General features: G+C 38.1%; 1 protein-coding gene and 1 long non-coding RNA gene across 4 annotated transcripts in view; one reads left to right on the forward strand and one right to left on the reverse strand.

The window, feature by feature from the left end:
• The window catches only part of LOC122757153, a 138,541-nt gene that overhangs the window by 56,407 nt on the left and 64,718 nt on the right, over positions 1–17,416 (forward strand). The gene's annotated exons all lie outside the window — the stretch shown is intronic.
• The window catches only part of LOC6577650 (protein O-mannosyl-transferase TMTC2), a 55,033-nt gene that overhangs the window by 32,837 nt on the left and 4,780 nt on the right, over positions 1–17,416 (reverse strand). For both annotated transcript variants that reach the window (XM_015165779.3, XM_032728940.2), the window contains exon 2: positions 9,902–10,481. In XM_015165779.3, the coding sequence (XP_015021265.1) occupies positions 9,902–10,017 (116 nt within the window). In that variant the 5' untranslated portion in view covers positions 10,018–10,481. The remainder of the gene's footprint in view (positions 1–9,901; positions 10,482–17,416) is intronic.

A 17,416-nucleotide genomic window follows, 5' to 3' on the forward strand; every position in this document is an offset into this window, starting at 1 on the left:
TATAAAAGATTTATTATGTCTGAAGGTCAGTTATAACATATAAAAAAAATAGTTCATATATAAAAACTCAAATCTCTTAAGAGAGTATTTGCTGCTATTCTATATATTCCAGATTGCAGTCATCCATCGTAGTAGATCACAGTGTGGGCGTGGCGGAAGCAGCTGCCAACAAAACAAAATTTATACCTGGCGCTGACCCTTAGAGCCAAAAAATGCTCAGCTGTAAAAAAAACTAGGCAGCTGTGCCAAAATGTGAACCAGCTGTGAGCTAAAGCAGGAAAACATAGTAGAACGAGATGGAAATGGAAATAGAGACACAGAGAGAGAGAGAGAGAGAAAGACAAAGATTCAGCTGACCAATGAACTCGATTGCGTTTCAAGCCTTGTCTCGGACTCGCATGGAATTCTTTGACCGGCTCTGTTCAAAGGCCTGAGGCTTTTAAATTAAATAAACTAACACACGCAGGCGAAAGCCCAAACACACACACATGAACACCCACGGACATGCACATACAGACACAATATGAAAACATTCCGAGCAAAAGTAACTAAAATACGCACATACACACACACACAAAGTTACAGACCATTTTTCTCAGCTCTGTCATTCGCTTGGCTCCCGGCATCCAGACCCTACACCCACACACACACACACCGACGCACATGTCTGCTGTATGTATATATATATTTTAATGCAAATTGAGCAGAATTAATTTAGAACCGTCTGTGTTTATCTCTGGCGCGTTTAATATGATGCCAGCCACCGTCGAGCGTTGTCGGCGCTTCATATCCATATGACGTTCCGCCTAGGCAGAGCCAAGCCTCCAGCTGCCTTCAAAGCAGAGTGAGCTGAAGCTTAGTGTGCGTCTTAGTTGTATGTCTATCACTCGGTCTCTCATACGCGCTCTCTCTCTCTGTCTCTCTCTCTCTCTCTCTATTTCTTATTCTTTTTCTCTGTCTCTTTCTATTCATTTCTATCACTCTGTTTTCGCTCTGTATGCCATATGTGAAGCGTTTGCCTGACGCAACATTTTTTTCTCGCATTTTCCTATGCATGAGTGTAAATCGGGTATATTAGCTTCGATGCAAAACGATAGATATTTAATAGGAGGAGTGGGAAGGAGGAGAGAATACATATATCAAATATAAGGGGAGCTTGAATGGTAGAGACGTGCTCATCTTGGACTTTGATAAAATTTTCTTGCGACTACATCTATGATATATAATATTTCTAAATACATAATCATATATAATTACTCATCTGCATAAATTACATAATCAAGTAAGCATTGATATCCTTAGCAAAAATTACTTTCAAGCGAACCCTCAAGCTGTTTCTTTAGATAGTTCATCTTCTTAGCCAACTCCCTTCCTCGCTAGGGTATTTGCACTTCGCCCTACCTCAACAATGCACTATGGGGAAAAATCCAAATTATCGGGTATTAATTAATAACTTAAAAACTAAGCCAGATTTTTTGATCCGGTTTTTGTATTATTAATATGTATACCATCAGAAATATATTTTAGAAAAATGGGCGTGTCACCGCCCACCCAAAAAAAATTTATTAAAATTTTGTATTAAAAATTTTTTTTTTTTTTTAAGAATTTTGCTTGTTCATACTTTAAAATAATAATTTTAATTGAAAACAATCGAACTTTCATAAAATCGAAATTAGTTTTCTTCAGTTTCGAGTTCCAAATCAGCCAGAAATATTGATCCGCTAAAAAAATTCGGGTTCTTCAACTGATTTAATTGTGCCTTCAACTTTACATAATACAATACGTACAACTTCATTAGACAGCGACCTTTATGCTTTCAAACTCTTTTCTAAAGATTTGCCGAAGAAATAATCTGATCAGATGTATCCATTGTTAAAAACCATCAGCGAAATTATGGATTCTGCTCTCATGCTCTCATGCATGATGAAATTAGTCTGATTTATAGACCTGGTTGGGCAAATCAGACGCTTCCTTACCAAAAAAGCCTACAGGATGAACAGTACTTTCCATAATCTGCCTCAAATGAACAATTATTTTTATAAACATTTGCTGTCATAGGCAGTCATTCATAGTTGTCAGCTAGTTTTTGTTCCTGCTGCATTTCTTCCATTTGTAATTTATATTTTGGCAAAAAAAGCGGCTTTTGCTTTTTTAATATCATTTATAAGTTGAATCAATATTAGTCTTATTTAGTTTCAAAATCACAATTACTATTTCTTGGTTAGAGTTGCCTTTTTCATTGAGCCAAATATCACACAGGTCAGCTCATAGTCACCTGCTAAAAATTGATTTGCGCCGGTTGTGCGCAAAAGTGCACATTGAGACAAAGGCACTAAGATCCCAATTGATTACTCTATAACATGCAATTGGAATTACACTGGTGCGCCCTGGTGGCTGTTTTATATGTCTTTGCAAAGTTTAATTTTATTTACAAGAAATGAAATTTGACAACATTTGCTAATTATACAATAAATGATTAAAATAAGTTCAAACATCAATTGGTTTTTAAGCCAACGCATAGTAGAAGCCCTAAAAATTCATATCCTTTTTAAATTTCTCAAAAATAATGTCTGGTCATTGAATAACGATGATTTGAAAATCGGCTAACACAAATTGTAAGCTGAAGGCAAATGCTTTTCGAAGATAACAGCTGACTTTAACAGCTGTTAGGCTTAACAGTGGACTGTTATTCAACATTTTGGGTACAGTACCTTAAAGTTTGGAGTTTTATTAAGATGTTAACATAAAAAAATTATAAATTTTCATACTTCGCAAAAATGACTAAATACCCGAAAAACGGCAAAATTCCCCATAGTGCAATGTGGGCGCTCTTGTTTTATTAAAAAATGTCTGGCTGGCAGCTTGTGCCTGTCATTGCGTTGTCATGTTGCCTACTTTTAGGCAGCACTGTAGACATATGGTATAGGCAGGAAACGCTGTGGCTGTCTGCCGCTGCTGCTGCTGGAAAGTCAATTTGACTGCCACGCTTGTGGTTAGTTTGGGTCCAACCCAAGCAACCGCCCACATATACATACATTCATATATATGCAGAGAGGAAGAGAGAGGAAAATATATATATCTAGCTACATATTGGCCCCGATGCGCATTAGGCACGCATCATTTGCGCGTTTGTAATCAGGCGAAAGTGTTTCGATTTGCCTACCAGATTTTATCATTCCTTCTCTCTCAATTGCGCACGAAGTTTATATAAATCTATATACACATACATATATATATCAGCATATATATATATCCGCACATATTGTGCATATTTCGAATTCAAGTTAAAAGTTTTTCAATTTCAAGTTTTATGAGGACAAGTTCGCGCTACAAGCAGCTGCCTCTCCCTCACACTCACACTCACACACTCTCTTTCTCTCTCTTTCGCTCTCTTTTAGTGTATCTTACTTTTCTGCATGGAGTTTTCTCTTATTGCCTCAGCGCTCTTCCAAGTCCTTAATATGCAGCGAGAACAGTTTTAGCCACGTGTTAATTGCGAACTTGCAATAAATTTTAGTTAACCTGACCAACAACAAATGGATAGCGCAGCGCAACAAGTTCGCTTTTGGCCTGGCCTCGACTGGCTCGCCAGTTGGCACTGATTTCGACTACATTTGCCGCTGACTGCAATCGTTTAATTTTACGCTTGGCTAACGCGCCAGAGTTGCCAACGTGGCACACAATAAAATTTCATTGAGCGCTCGCTGCAACAAATTTGAGAACCCCCGTCACCCTCACCCCAACGTCAGGCCGTCCTCGTTCAAACTAGCATTCGCATTTGAATTTAAGTTTTAATTTTAGAATTTCACATCTGGAGCTGATGCTGATTCGGATGCTGAGGCTGTCTGCAGCGTAGCCCACTAACTGCTTTGGCCAACTTCCTTTCGTCGTGCCGTCATTGTTATTAACCATTCGAAAATTGGTTTGGGGAAATATGAGCGCAAAGTTTTGCCAGAGCTTTCGAGTTTCGCTTCTTCTTTCAACATTTTGGAGTGAAGGAATGCCGAGAAGCGTTATGAAAATAGCTGAAATAATTTTCCATTAAATTCTTGCGAATGAAATTATCGCATTAAAACAAGACAAAAGGCTTCTGCGATACCCTGCCTGTTGATTTCAATTATGGCTATACGTGGCTTCAGATATGGCAATAGAATTTAACATTTAAGGGAAATATATTTTTGTATAGTATAGTATAGAATAGTATAGGTTGTCTATAATATTATCGATACTTTTAAGAATTAAGAATGAAGCATGAGTTGTATGGAGCTTCAATCATTAGTAGTGTATGTCACAACTTTCATATGATCTTTACAGTTAAAAAAAAAAAACTAGGAATTTCTACTAAAAACATATGTATAAAACTATCGATATTTCTCTCGATATTATTATCATTTTTTGTATCGCTATGCACTTCAATTTAGCGATCATAATCTGTTATTGCTATTACTCTTTAATTTATCATATCGTCATATAACCGAATTCCTTTTACTTTACCCATCTTGAATTTCTCATTATTATCTGCACGCATTCTCTAGAGGATAGCTCTCCCAAGTCGTGCCGCTTGCAGTTGCAACATGTTTCACTTGTGTTTTTTGTTCTGCTTCTTGTTTTGCTACACTTGAGCCAGCTCTGGCAGCATTGCTGAGGCACTGCTCAGCTGCAGCTCTCTCTCGCTCTCGCTCTCTCTCTCTCTTTCCTTCTCTCTGTCGTCTTACAGCAGCGCTGCCGGCTGCTCGGTTTCGGTCCATTGTTTGCTTAAATTTGTACACTTTCTCATCGCATCAGCCCACCCACTCGAGCTGGGCCAACTGCTCGACTGCTATTTGCTTGGTGTTTTGCTGTCTGCTGTTTGCATTCGTCTTCATTATTTGTTTGCTCGGCCCAGGCAGCGGCTGCGGCAGAAGCAGCAGCAGCAGCAGTAGCAGCAGCAGCAACGGTGGCTGTGGCAGTGGATGCTGCGCACTTGGTAGCCAAAGTTTTGACACAGTTGATTTGCATTCGAAATCCTTGCAAAGAGCTACCCATACACACCCATACATATACACACACACACACACACACACACTCACAATGATTTATGGATTTTCATCATATTCTGTTGATTCAGGAATATTTATGATTTGCCAGTTTCAACCGCGTTAGCCTCGCACTCGTCCGCCTTTGTCCTTGCTTTCATGCCATTTCATAGTATTGCCCCGAAAAAAGTTCGGCTCTTTATGTTGTCGTTTTTCCTTTTACCAGGCATTTTTGTTATAAATTTAAAAAAAAAAAAAAAAATATTGTACAAAAATAAAAGAGAGAAGTGCCGCAATAACAAAAGCGAAAGCAAATGCAAAAGCAACAGCAAAACCAAAAGCAAAAGCAACAACTGGTCTGGCGAGTCCGGAATATGCTGAATATGCGCAAATTGAATTTGATTTTTAAGCACTGATTGCTTTTATTGTTCCAGGACTTTGGGTGCGCATAGCGAATTTTATATCAAATATTCTAAAAGAGATAACAGCCAGCTGAACAAAAACAAAATGAATAAAAGCAAACTACGGCTCTTACGTAGTCACTCTATTTATATATATATATATGTCCGTATCTCTGATAAATTTATTGATATAAAACATTCGAATTGCACGACGAAATTACAATTTTCGTCGGAGCTTTTCAATTGAACACGCGGCAATAATTTGTCAAAATGCTAAAACATGAATTTGCAAAAGATATATATAAATGGAAATAGATGTAGGTATGTGTATATATACATACAGATTCACAACTTCAATTGATTTTCATTTACGAAAAAATTGCACTCTCACTTCATACCCGAAACGCATTAAGAGCGGAATGTGCCCAAATAAATACTTAATAATATTAAAAGACCAAAGTCAGGCAAGCTGAAAAGTCCTTAGCGCCAACTGCAAGTCACTGTCAAAGAAAGCGAGAAGTACACAGAGAAAGTGAGAGAGAGATGGAGCGAGAGAGGGAGAGTGAGAGCGAGAGAGACGGATGGATTAGTGAGTGAGGTAGGTGGCACATCGAAACCACCCAGGACATTAGCATGAGAATAAAATGAAATTACAGTCTTTAAAATAAATGTATGCGAAATTTTCAAGCCAAATGCCAAAAAGTATTCAAGTAAATGCGAAATAAATTTGGTACAAAACAAAACGAGCAAAAGGCCAGATGAAGAGAGACAGCAAAATGTGAAATTGTCGAAGATTTTAATACACTTTTGTGCATATGTGTTAAATTGGAAAAATGTATATAAATGTTAAATACGAATGCCAATGTATTAACTAGAATAAAAGATATAATTATAAAACATATTCTATATTCACTCGAGTCAATGAACATTTGAATCATTTATAATAGGCGTTAGTCTATGTAAATTTTAATATATAATATTGAGAAAAATAATATATAATATTATTAGTTTTTATTTTTAGAATATAATATACATAAATATAAATAGACGTTTAAGACATGAAAATCTCTATTATTCCTAACACTTTTATCAGAAATGCCTATGAAAAACCCTTACAAAGTTCGACTGAAAATTGAAATATCCCAGGCCAAAGGGTATAGTAATAGCGCGAGAGCAGCCAAGCTTGGCGACGCTGGGGAATAGAGCTTGTGCCATGGGCGCAGGGAAAGAGCAGTCGGGATAACGGGGCATCGACTGCGCGAACATGAGCGGGTAACAGCGAAAATGTCAAATCCCTGAGCTTGGAATGCGATGTCAGGAGACGCAGAAAATCAATTTCGGCTACAAGTTTTCAATAAAGTGAAAATAATGTCGCAAGCCAAAACCGGCAGCCACAACAGCAACAACAACAACAACAAGAGGAGCAGGGTACTGCCATTATCCTGGCAAGATAAGATGAAGCCTGCTGCTCGGGTCTGGCTGTTATTTGGCCAAAAAAAAAAGAGAGAGAAAGAAGCAAAAAAAAAAAAAATCAGCGCCAAGTGTCAAACAATGAGGGTCGTTAGAGCCAGCAAATCGCAGCAACAACGCCAAAGTCAAGTGCACAAAGCGTCAAATGAAAAGGAAACACTGCGATGTGGGCAGGGGTGAGGTGGTGCTGGCGAGGTGGTATACGGAGGAATTGAGCGTCGGCCAGGGGATAAATCCATTGATGCGTAAACCAAATCGAAGCAACGCACACTGTCAAAAAAGAAACCCGAATCCGAGTCTGACTCCGACTCCGATGGCAAACGACTCTGAAGACCGCCGAGTGTCAGGCCGGTGTTTATTTATGTGCCTGTGCCTTGTGATAAATCACTGACATTGATGCCGACAGGCAGGCGCAAGAGACGCCCCCGACCACCCTCCCACACTCCACCCAAAAGCCCAATTCAAGTGTGCGACATCCAAAACTTTAACCGACTCGAAATAGGCAGTCGACACGCTCGGCTGCTAACAAGCCAGGACTCGATCCCCAACACCGCCAGACACCGCACCCCCCGAAAATCCCGCCCGAATCGTAGCTGCTTAAAGAGTGAGTCTGCCTAATAAGTTTATCATGAGCCTGGCCAGCAATGAAACGGAAAAGTGTGTGCTAGAGCATAGAGCGGTGACTCGTTGCGAGGCCTGGCCTGCCATGGCGTGGCCTAACGTAGGCGCCTATCTTAGGCGTTTCGCATTTTGACAGGAAATAAAGCGACGCTCAATCACAGCGCGCAACGGAAATCGGAAGTTAGCAGGCGCACGATATCAGCTGGCGGTTTCCTCTCTGTCGCAGTCTTTCGCAACTGCGGCCGGAAGACAAATATAAAACAACTAAGAGTACACCGAATGTGCACGTGATTGACTAAGAGATACCCAGTAATATTAATGTAGAGGTGGTTTATCAATAAAGGCCTAAGCCGATATGATATTGATGAATGGGGGGGGTGGGTTGTCAAGATGCTTTAATATATATATTTAATATGTCATTTTTTGTTAAATTCTTTTATAAATTTATATGCTGAGCGTTCTCTTCGATAAGCTGCATATCAAAATTTATCGATTTAAGTGACCGATAAATTTGTATAGGTTGAAAAACTCAACTTATTATATCAGTTTCAATGTTTTGGCGAGGAGTCGATAAAGTTTGTATACTATGTATATTATACTATATCTTAAACATGATAAATTGGGTCTTTCATTCTCGACCATGATGAAGGGGAAGTTAAGGAACAAAGGAAATATACAAAAAATATGCAAAATCTTCAAGTGTTCGTATAATATTAGAGATTTAATGCTACACATATAATATTTATACCCACACATGTGTATAGTCCCAATAGCCTACACATGCAAAGCTAAACTTCACAAGAAGACAGTAAATCGATATTTATCGATTAGCCGACCCTGTACAAACTGCTATATTGACGTATGCAGGAGACAGGAGGAAATATACCCAAATATATTGCTGTACATACGTCCATATATACATCGAATCTAATAAATCTCGTTAAATTTAAATTCCCTCCAGGGTATATAAGTAAATGAAACAATTTGAAACTAGACGGGAGCCCAGAGTTTCAGGACTCGACACTCGCCTGAGTGTGCCAGATAAAATATTGTTGATTGAGACGCAGTTGAGCGTTAATAATTATCATACTTTTTTGCGACTTGCTCGCTCTATATATACTATACATATATATATATATATATATATATACAAGTATTATGTATATATATATACTTTTTACTGGCCATTTACTCTGGGCTGAGGCACTACGTGAGCAGCCAGTTTTGATGTCTTTCAATTTGTGGCAGATTTATTTGTGCATTAACCTCAAATTTGCACTGCTCGAGACGATTTTTTGGGTTGCCCCGCAGCCAGCAGCCCAGGACACTGATTATCGACTGGTCCTTGCCTCACACCCCTGGGGCGAACTTAAAATGCTCTTTGTGATTCAGTTGGGTATTTGTAAGTGTCTGTGTGTGTGTCTGCCTGAGTGTGTGTGTGTGTGTGTAAATAAATTTTTTGCTCATTTTCACAGCAGCCATAACCGCAGCAGCAGCTGTTTGTCCCAAAGTTTCGACGCTCCGAAAACTTATTGATGCTGGTCATGTACTGGCCTATTCGGGGGCGTGGTCAAAAGAGGCAGAACGGAGAAAGGGGGCGGAGCTGGTCACAGCTGTGGGCTTGGGGACGCATTGATTTTTCGGTTTACGCACTTTTATGGCTTTTCATTAAATAACATTTCTGACAGCCACTTTTCGAGCGTTTCGAGTCGAGCCTGACATCTTAGCTATGAGCTTAGCTCCAAGCAAAAGCAATTAGCAATTTAGATTAGCGCAGGAATACTGTAAAGGTCTTATAAAAGAAAATAAAAAAAATAAAAAAAACAAAAAAAAGAAGACATTGAAACTCAATCAGAGCTCATTCATATATAAAAGGATTTTACATATTTACAAACTTCAGATTAAAATTCTAATTTTGACATAATGCTCTCGAAAGTTTCGTTTATCGTCTGCTATCCATGTCAGGAATCCGTCGGAGCTCAAACTGTTTGCTCTTAAGCTATTTATATACGCTCTGAAATGCCATAGCTGCCGGCGACAATTTCCGACTTAAACTTCAAGCAGCTCAAGTGGACTTTGGCGGGCCATGGCTGGCAGATGTGTGAGTTGGGGCGTGGCAGACGCCTCTTCATACCTGAACTGGCAACTTTATAAATAGCAAAGCGCTCGGCGTTTGCTTTAATAAATTTTTGTTATTTAACTTTTTTCCAAGGAAATGTTAAAAATACAAATTGCACTGGAATTTCACTATATATATATTTATACTTATATAAATATGTTTATACTTGTATTTGTATGTTTTGATACAGAGTTGAAAATTAATTAAAATAATTTGTTTCTACAAGAAACCAAGCAAAAATTTAACAAACAACAGCAGAGGCAACTGGAACTTACTTTGATTTATGCAGCCACGGCCACGCCTCATGCCGCAGCCAAGGCCACAGTTTGGCAAGCATTGCAGCGGGTGGTGCCAGTGGTTGCTTGGCCAGGCGATGCTCCATTAGCGTCATATGCCCGCCGGCAGCAACTGACTGCCGAGTTGTGCTTTGGATTTTCAGGAATTTTCTTATGAATTGCCTTGCTTTTAGTTAGTTTGAATATTTCATGTATCTCTGCTGGTGATTCTTGTTGTTGTTGTTGTTGTTGTTGTTGCTATTGTTGTTTAATTCATGCAGCAGATTTCGTTGCATTTTATGTGATTTTCTTTCGGTCTAGTGAGTGTGTGTGTGTGTACGTGGGAGTGCGTGTCTGTTTGTGTGTGTGTATGTGTATGTGTATGTAGAGTGTTCTATGCGTGTGTCCGTGTCTGTTATTATTGTTGATTTTCCTAATTTATATGAGTTGCATTTATTTGCATTCTCTGCGGCCGGCCACAGATGCTTTGGTGCTTCTGTTGCTCTGCTTTCTGGTATTGCATAACCAGACTATGCGCCCTGCCAAAACTGCAGTGGGCGTGTCGAACCGTCAGCCCCAACTGTAAATAGAAGAAACAAAACAGAAGCTAGTTAGAAATTTAGTTAAGGCAATGAACAAATTTCATTGTGATAAAGCACAGAAAATTATATAAATCTCGTTGCATCTTTTAGAACGAATCAATGTATGTATATATGCTAATATATTGTATATAGACAATTTCAGAATTCCTAATGGCTATTCTGACTAATTGGTGTCATTGTGTATCTCTTATTGAGATAATCCTAGCGAATTTCAGCTCACAAAGCAAATCATATTGCACATCATTCTGTTCATACATATTTCGAGCGAATCTCAAAGTCAAGAATATATAATTCCATTCCATTTCTTGTCCTGCCAGATGACGCTTATGCCTTATAATCTCGCATCTAAATATTTTTTTCAATTATAGTATATCGAACTGCATAGAGCAATGTCCTCATTCAATCAGGTCAACTCTTCAGCTCATGCAGTAAATTGATCAAAAATATTCTAAAAATAATGTCATGTCCATTTAACCTCAATGACACACCAATACACACGCACGCACATACACTCCCACACCCCTATCCACACTCACATAATAGTAGTATAAGCAGCTAGCTATAGCGGGGGGCGTGGCTTGCCTGTCGTCCATTTTGTTATTTTCATGCTTAATTATTTTTATTTGTATTTTCATAATTCATTTTCTGTTGTTGCTGTTGCAGCTAAAATGTGATTATTTGATCTACATTCGTCGATAATTACGGATTATTGAAATTTTTGTTGTTTGCATTAATATTGAAATAATTCGATATTGATAAATAATTACCTAAAATGTGCCCAAGCTAAAACACGATATTATAATAAAAATAAATGCTTTCATTGTGGTTCTGTCTATCTCAATATATTTATCTGACTACCTCTCCCTCACTCTCTCCCTTTCTTTCTCTTTCACTCCCTCTGTGTGCTTGTGCATATTAAGCCCGCTTTTCATGCTTTTGTGTCTCGTTTTGGCCTTGCGGCTGATTAATTGCTCCCCACACACACATATACATATACATATGTATATCTATATCTATCTATAAAACACGCAATTACATATATTGCTGCATTTGTGAGTCTAGCTTTTTGTTTATTGCCTGGAAATTGGGTTAATTAGTGGTCAGTTTTTATATAATACTACATTGGTTTGATTATATGTGGCTACTTGTGGGTGTGAAGAGGTGTGAGAGAAGAAGTGTTTTATATTATGTCCGCTGTCTGTTTTCCAGCTGCAGCAGTCACTCAGCAGCTTGAACAATAGGAAACTGACTTTGCATCTTGGGCTAGTGTATAAAGACGGCACTCATTCAATTGGCAGCTTTGATTAGAGATAGTTCATCGCTCATGCGATGAATAAAATATAGGTTCCTTTGTGTCCTATCTGATTAAAGATAGATTATGACTTGGAATTTAAAAAGCCAGCATTATAGTTTTATCATCTATCTGTCTTCTATTACCTTTATAGCTACTTTTGGTGATATGCTCTCAAGCCTTATCAAAAATTCTAGCATACTTTTCAGCGCAATAGATGTCTCTAGCTGATAGAATCGTATAGATTTGAAATCATCTTTAAACTATCTGAACTTAATCAAGTCAATTTTAATGAATGAATCCACATCTAAAATTTATAATAAAAAATGCATCTATTCTTAACATTTGGATATTTTTCCTATTATTTCCTTTCTTTATTTATTTTCCTATTTTTTGTTCCATCTCTTGCAATATATTTAACTTGTTGTCTCTCATTATTTCTGTCTGTAATGAACTTTTATGCATTGTCATTAAGTTTTATTGTATTTATCTGCGTGACCCTCTGCCATTAAGCACTCCTGCCACTCACACACACACACACAGACACAGACACATATGCGAACTCATTTGCAGTGGCTTTTGTTTGGTTTTCGTGCGTGCGCTTTGTTTGTAGCAAACATTTTAATAAATTTAAATCATTTGTTGCATTTATTTTAATTATGCACATTTAAAATGCATTATACTGGTCGCTTTAAAGGCAGCCTCAGTTGCTGCAGTTGCTGCCAACGGCGCTGGGTAAAACGTTGGCGCGTAATTTAATTTCGCTGACAGAAATTCAATTATTTGCGTTTTTCAATGCGAGGCTAACACAAAATTTTTGTCAAAAATGCCTCATGCATGCAAAACACGGCCGACGCTGCCGTTGGCAATTGCGTCGTTGAGGAATGAGTGGAAGTGTTTTGAGCATAGGGATGCTGGCGACGGCGCATGTTGCGTATACGTGTTTTCATTAAATTTTTATTTATTCGGCTTTCATATTTTCAAGCATAAACTGCGCAGCCTGCCACAGACCTGGCACAGTGGTCCCAATACACAATGGTCATTGTCATTGTCATTGTCATTGTCATTGTCATTGTCATTGTCATTGTTATTGTCATTGTTATTGTCATTGTCATTGTCATTGTCATTGTTATTGTTATTGTCATTGCCAGTGTCATTGTCATTGTTATTGTCATTGTCATTGTCATTGTCTTTGTTATTGTTATTGCCAGTGTCATTGTCATTGTCATTGTCATTGTTCTTGACATTGTTATTGTCATTAGTCTTGTTGAAATTAATTCTCTAAATCTGAGTCAGCGCTTCAGAATCATTTGCAACAATCAAATACACAAATAGGAAAATCATATATGCCCCATTTTTCAGCTATTTCGCCCACTGTGCATCTGAAATGCCGCCTTGGAAATTCTTTAGGTGTAATTTCATTATTTCAATGTTTTACTTTACTGAATTATAAATGAGAATACGGTTTGTATGTCGCGTTTATGGCTAGTCATGTGTGCCAAGCCACCCCCACTTCACTACATACCACCCCCTCCCCCTCTCTTCTCATGCTATTCCTTGTAGATTTTCGTGTCGTTACAAGCAGATGTTTTGTTATATAATTTAATTTTTTTTTTTTTTTTTTTTTTTTTGTTTTTGAGTATTTTTCATTGCTGCTGCTCAGAAATGTCATTTGGGGCGTTGGTGTCAAAGTCTCGCTCGCTCTCTTTTATAGCGAGGGGCCAAATGTTTTCAATGAGCCGCGCAGCCACGCCCAGCGCAACGCCCCCGGCGACGGTCAGCTGCCGTTGCACGTTCGCTGCTCATAAATATTTGATAATGTGTGGCTGTCAGTTAGACGTCCAATTGAGTGATTTCTTTGCCCCTACAACAGCCGCCCTGTGTCACGCCCACTCCTTTGATTTCCGTTATGACATTTTTTTTTTATATTTGTATATATATATAGTATGTATATTTCTGTGTCGTTTTGGTATGGTATTTTTATTTATATTTTACGGCGAAGCAGCTGCTGCACTTCCCACAGCACACCGGAACAGTCGTCTGCTCTGTTCTGTTCGGTTTGCTTCTATCTCCGTCTCTGTCCAGCACTGAGTCGCTGTCTGGCACCGTCTCTGTCTCTGGCGTTTTGACAGCTTGACGTCCATTGTTGCCGGCCGTATTAGCCCTTTTGTTGGCTGGCCGTCTGACATTTTGACAAAATGCTGAATAGGCAGCTTGTTCAAATTGAATATCATTAGCGCATTTGGCCATAATTGCCGAGGGCCACAACGCCGGACGACTTCAAATTACATATATCACACATACGCCGCGTGACACGACATAAATTCGAACTGCTTTATGGCTGAGTGTGGTTGAATTTTATGCCATATGCCATATGCCAGGTGTGATACGATCATACTACATATATCATATCACATCATACATTAATAACATTGGAGTTTGTGTAAAAATATAATTAACTATTATCTATTAGCTCAGTAGCTAATACAATACAACAATTTAGGATAGAGTAGATTGCTCAACTGCTTACAAGGTATTTGCTAGTCGTTCTCCTCCTTCTGCCAATTCATTTATTTTTAGCATTGAATGTGGTTTTTAGTGTTGACTGGACTTAAAGCATTGACTTATCGTATATCCCGCTATTTCAGTCTCTGTCTCTCTCTCCCACTGTCTCTCTGTCTCACCCCTTAATCTTGGCCTGGCCAACGCACAAAAAACTTGGCAAATTAGAGAGCATGCCACGTCGGCTCACACAACCCACTGCGACTCGACTGGACTGGGCTGAGTTGCTGCAACAGCTGCTGTTACTTGACACTGCCATCGGCCAAAAGGCAGCAACAGCATCAGCAGCAGCAGCAGCAGTCGACAAAGTCGCCAAAGTTTTTAGCCCCAAAAACTTCAATTTTGTGTGGCAACAAAAAGCAACAACAAGAACAACAACAACAATAGCAACAATAACGCTTGGTAACTGCTTGCGCTTAACACTTTCGACGCGATTTTTAATTTATGCTTTAAATTTAATTGAAAATTAAATTAGAAAGCAACTGCGACCTCGCCTTAGGGGTTAAGTGATCAGAAATTTGAATGCTCTGTAAAAAGGAAAATATAATAATACTTGTATTAATAATATTTAAAAAAAAATAATAATAATAATAATATATATATAGTAATATTTTTAATCATATTTAATCAATCAATAAAATAAAAGCACTAGGTAAGCCAATCAGAATTCTCTCAGTCTGTCTCTCTTTCTTTATCTCTCTCTCACTCTTGCTCTTTCTCATTCTCTCTCTCTATCTCTTAACATCTTGCACAAACGTTAGCAAGCACATATAAATATTTCTTTATTCCATTTCATTTGCATTTCTCTCAAGAATTCCACATTATACGCACACAAAATTGTTCATGTTATTTAAATTTATATATTTTTTAGTATTTTTTTATATCGAATTCTTCTTCAGGTTCCCTTCACGCACCATGAAACCGAAACCTGGCGCCGACGCCTTTTTTTATGTTTGTTGTTTCAGTGAAAAGAGAGAGGGGAAAATAGTTTAGCAAAATAACATTTATCAATGTCGCCCGAGCTCGTCGCTTTCGCTGCAATGGATTTTGCTCTGTTTGGCTGCGCTTTGAATTGAAGTGCATCAAATAAGTTTGGAGCATGCGAGTTGGAAATTTGTTTGCACACGAAGCAACAGCGGCAAGGGCGTGTGTGTGTGTGTGGGGGTGGGCGGTGACGGGCCGGCGTAGACAGGGGCCAGCAGCTGTGCTCCACATTCTTCTACTCGAAACCCACGCAGCGCACCACTGTCAAAGTACCTGATCAATAATTCAAGTTCGGCTTAAGAAACATTAAAAGTTTTGCAGCTCGGGACTGAATTTAGATACAGATTTAAACTAAGGCTGAAGATGCTCTGTGTGCCGTTATAGTTGCTGGAAAACATTATCTAAATGGCCTTTGTTAAAGTGATAATAGCTTAATCAGCTTATCCGCAAGTCTTGAGGGTTTTGCCAAGTTCACTTTTGGTAGCACTGATTAGCTGGCCCATTAAGTTTTAACTATTTACTCTTCATATACTTTGCATATTTGTGAAGATAGAATACAGCTTCTCATGTGAGACTTAAATCTTTCCTTCAGACAAGAGAATATTAAAATCGTCTGCTAATGTAATTTAATGCGAAACTGAATTTTTTGTGGATATGTCTGGGGGTCTTTTGATTAAAGAGACTTCATAATTAGGAGCTGGGTTTACTCTGTGAATTTATCCCATTGTCTCTGTCTATATTATAATCTATTTAAGTCTCATATGGTTACTTTTCTCACTCTATCTATCTCTCTCTCTCTTTCGCTTTTTTTCGCTATATATATTTCATTACTATACTCTATCTAGTTTATGGCTCCCTCTTTCTCTTGTTCTCTGACTCCTTCTCTTATGCGCCCTCTCTGAGATTCTATCATTATATCTCTCTCTTTTTCTCTTTGCTTAATCATATATGTATTTCTATCGTACTATTGTTCCCACTCTCATATTCTCTTCTTTTTTATCTCTTCCACTCTTGCTCTCTATTTTACGCTCTTACTTTTTTCTCAATACCTATATCTTTCAATATAGTTAAAGCTAATATAGCATAATCTCTCGGATTCCCTTAAGCTCTCTTTATAATTTGTAATCTTTAAATGAAAAGTCAGCTAGCCATAAAATCAGTTACGCTTGGTAACACTTCTTCGGCTGTCTCTGGCAACATTTGATTACCAGTCGGCGAAAAAAGTTTGTCATATCTCGAAAGTTTGCAATTTACTTTTAACATTTTTCATTTTAACATTTTCGCATTTTGCATTTAACATTTGGAACTTAACATTGTGCAAGGCTTGTTTCTATTTTATTTCCTTTTCTGGTCTTCAGCAGCAATTTGTTCGCTGTCACTTTGCACGCGGCTGCGACATAAATTTCGCTTTTGCCGACCCAATTCTCAGCGAGAAGGGGCGGGGGTTAGTGGCAGCCAGCGCTGGTTAGGGAAGGGATGGGAAAGTTCGGTGACTACATAACCGAAAAGCGTTGTCAAAACTTTGCAGTTGGCTTTTGTTTACACAGTGCGGAGAGAGTGTAAAAAACTGAGGGCGAGGCACGTGCGGGCCAAAATCGAGTCGAGTCGAGTAACTAACTAAAAATGCAAAACCAAACAACTAGAAGTGCATATGGTAGGGAGTGCACGACTAACAGATGCTCAATGATGATATAGAAGATATCGATATAGATATAGAATTTATTTTGTAGATATGAATAAGCTGAATGATGAAAAGTTTATGAAACTCTTTTTGGTATAAATTGCTTGAATTGTTGAAGACCTAAAAGTTAGAACAAAAGTTTATTAATAATTAAATAATTATATCTTATTATAAACAAATTAAAGCAATCATCTTTTCTTAGTACTAAATTAAATCTTCGTAAATAAATTTCAGAAAGTTTTCTACAAACACTTCAAAGCTTCGCAAAAGGGAAATCCGATTTTACTCTAACTTTACTTTAACACACGCTTTGTCAGCCTTTACATAATGGTTACAGGGTAGAACGAAAAAAAAAAAAAAAAGGGAAAACAAAAATAGACCATAAATAAAAACCA

The sequence above is a fragment of the Drosophila mojavensis genome, unplaced genomic scaffold, assembly GCF_018153725.1.
Source record: "Drosophila mojavensis isolate 15081-1352.22 unplaced genomic scaffold, ASM1815372v1 contig_36, whole genome shotgun sequence".
Taxonomy (NCBI): domain Eukaryota; kingdom Metazoa; phylum Arthropoda; class Insecta; order Diptera; family Drosophilidae; genus Drosophila; species Drosophila mojavensis.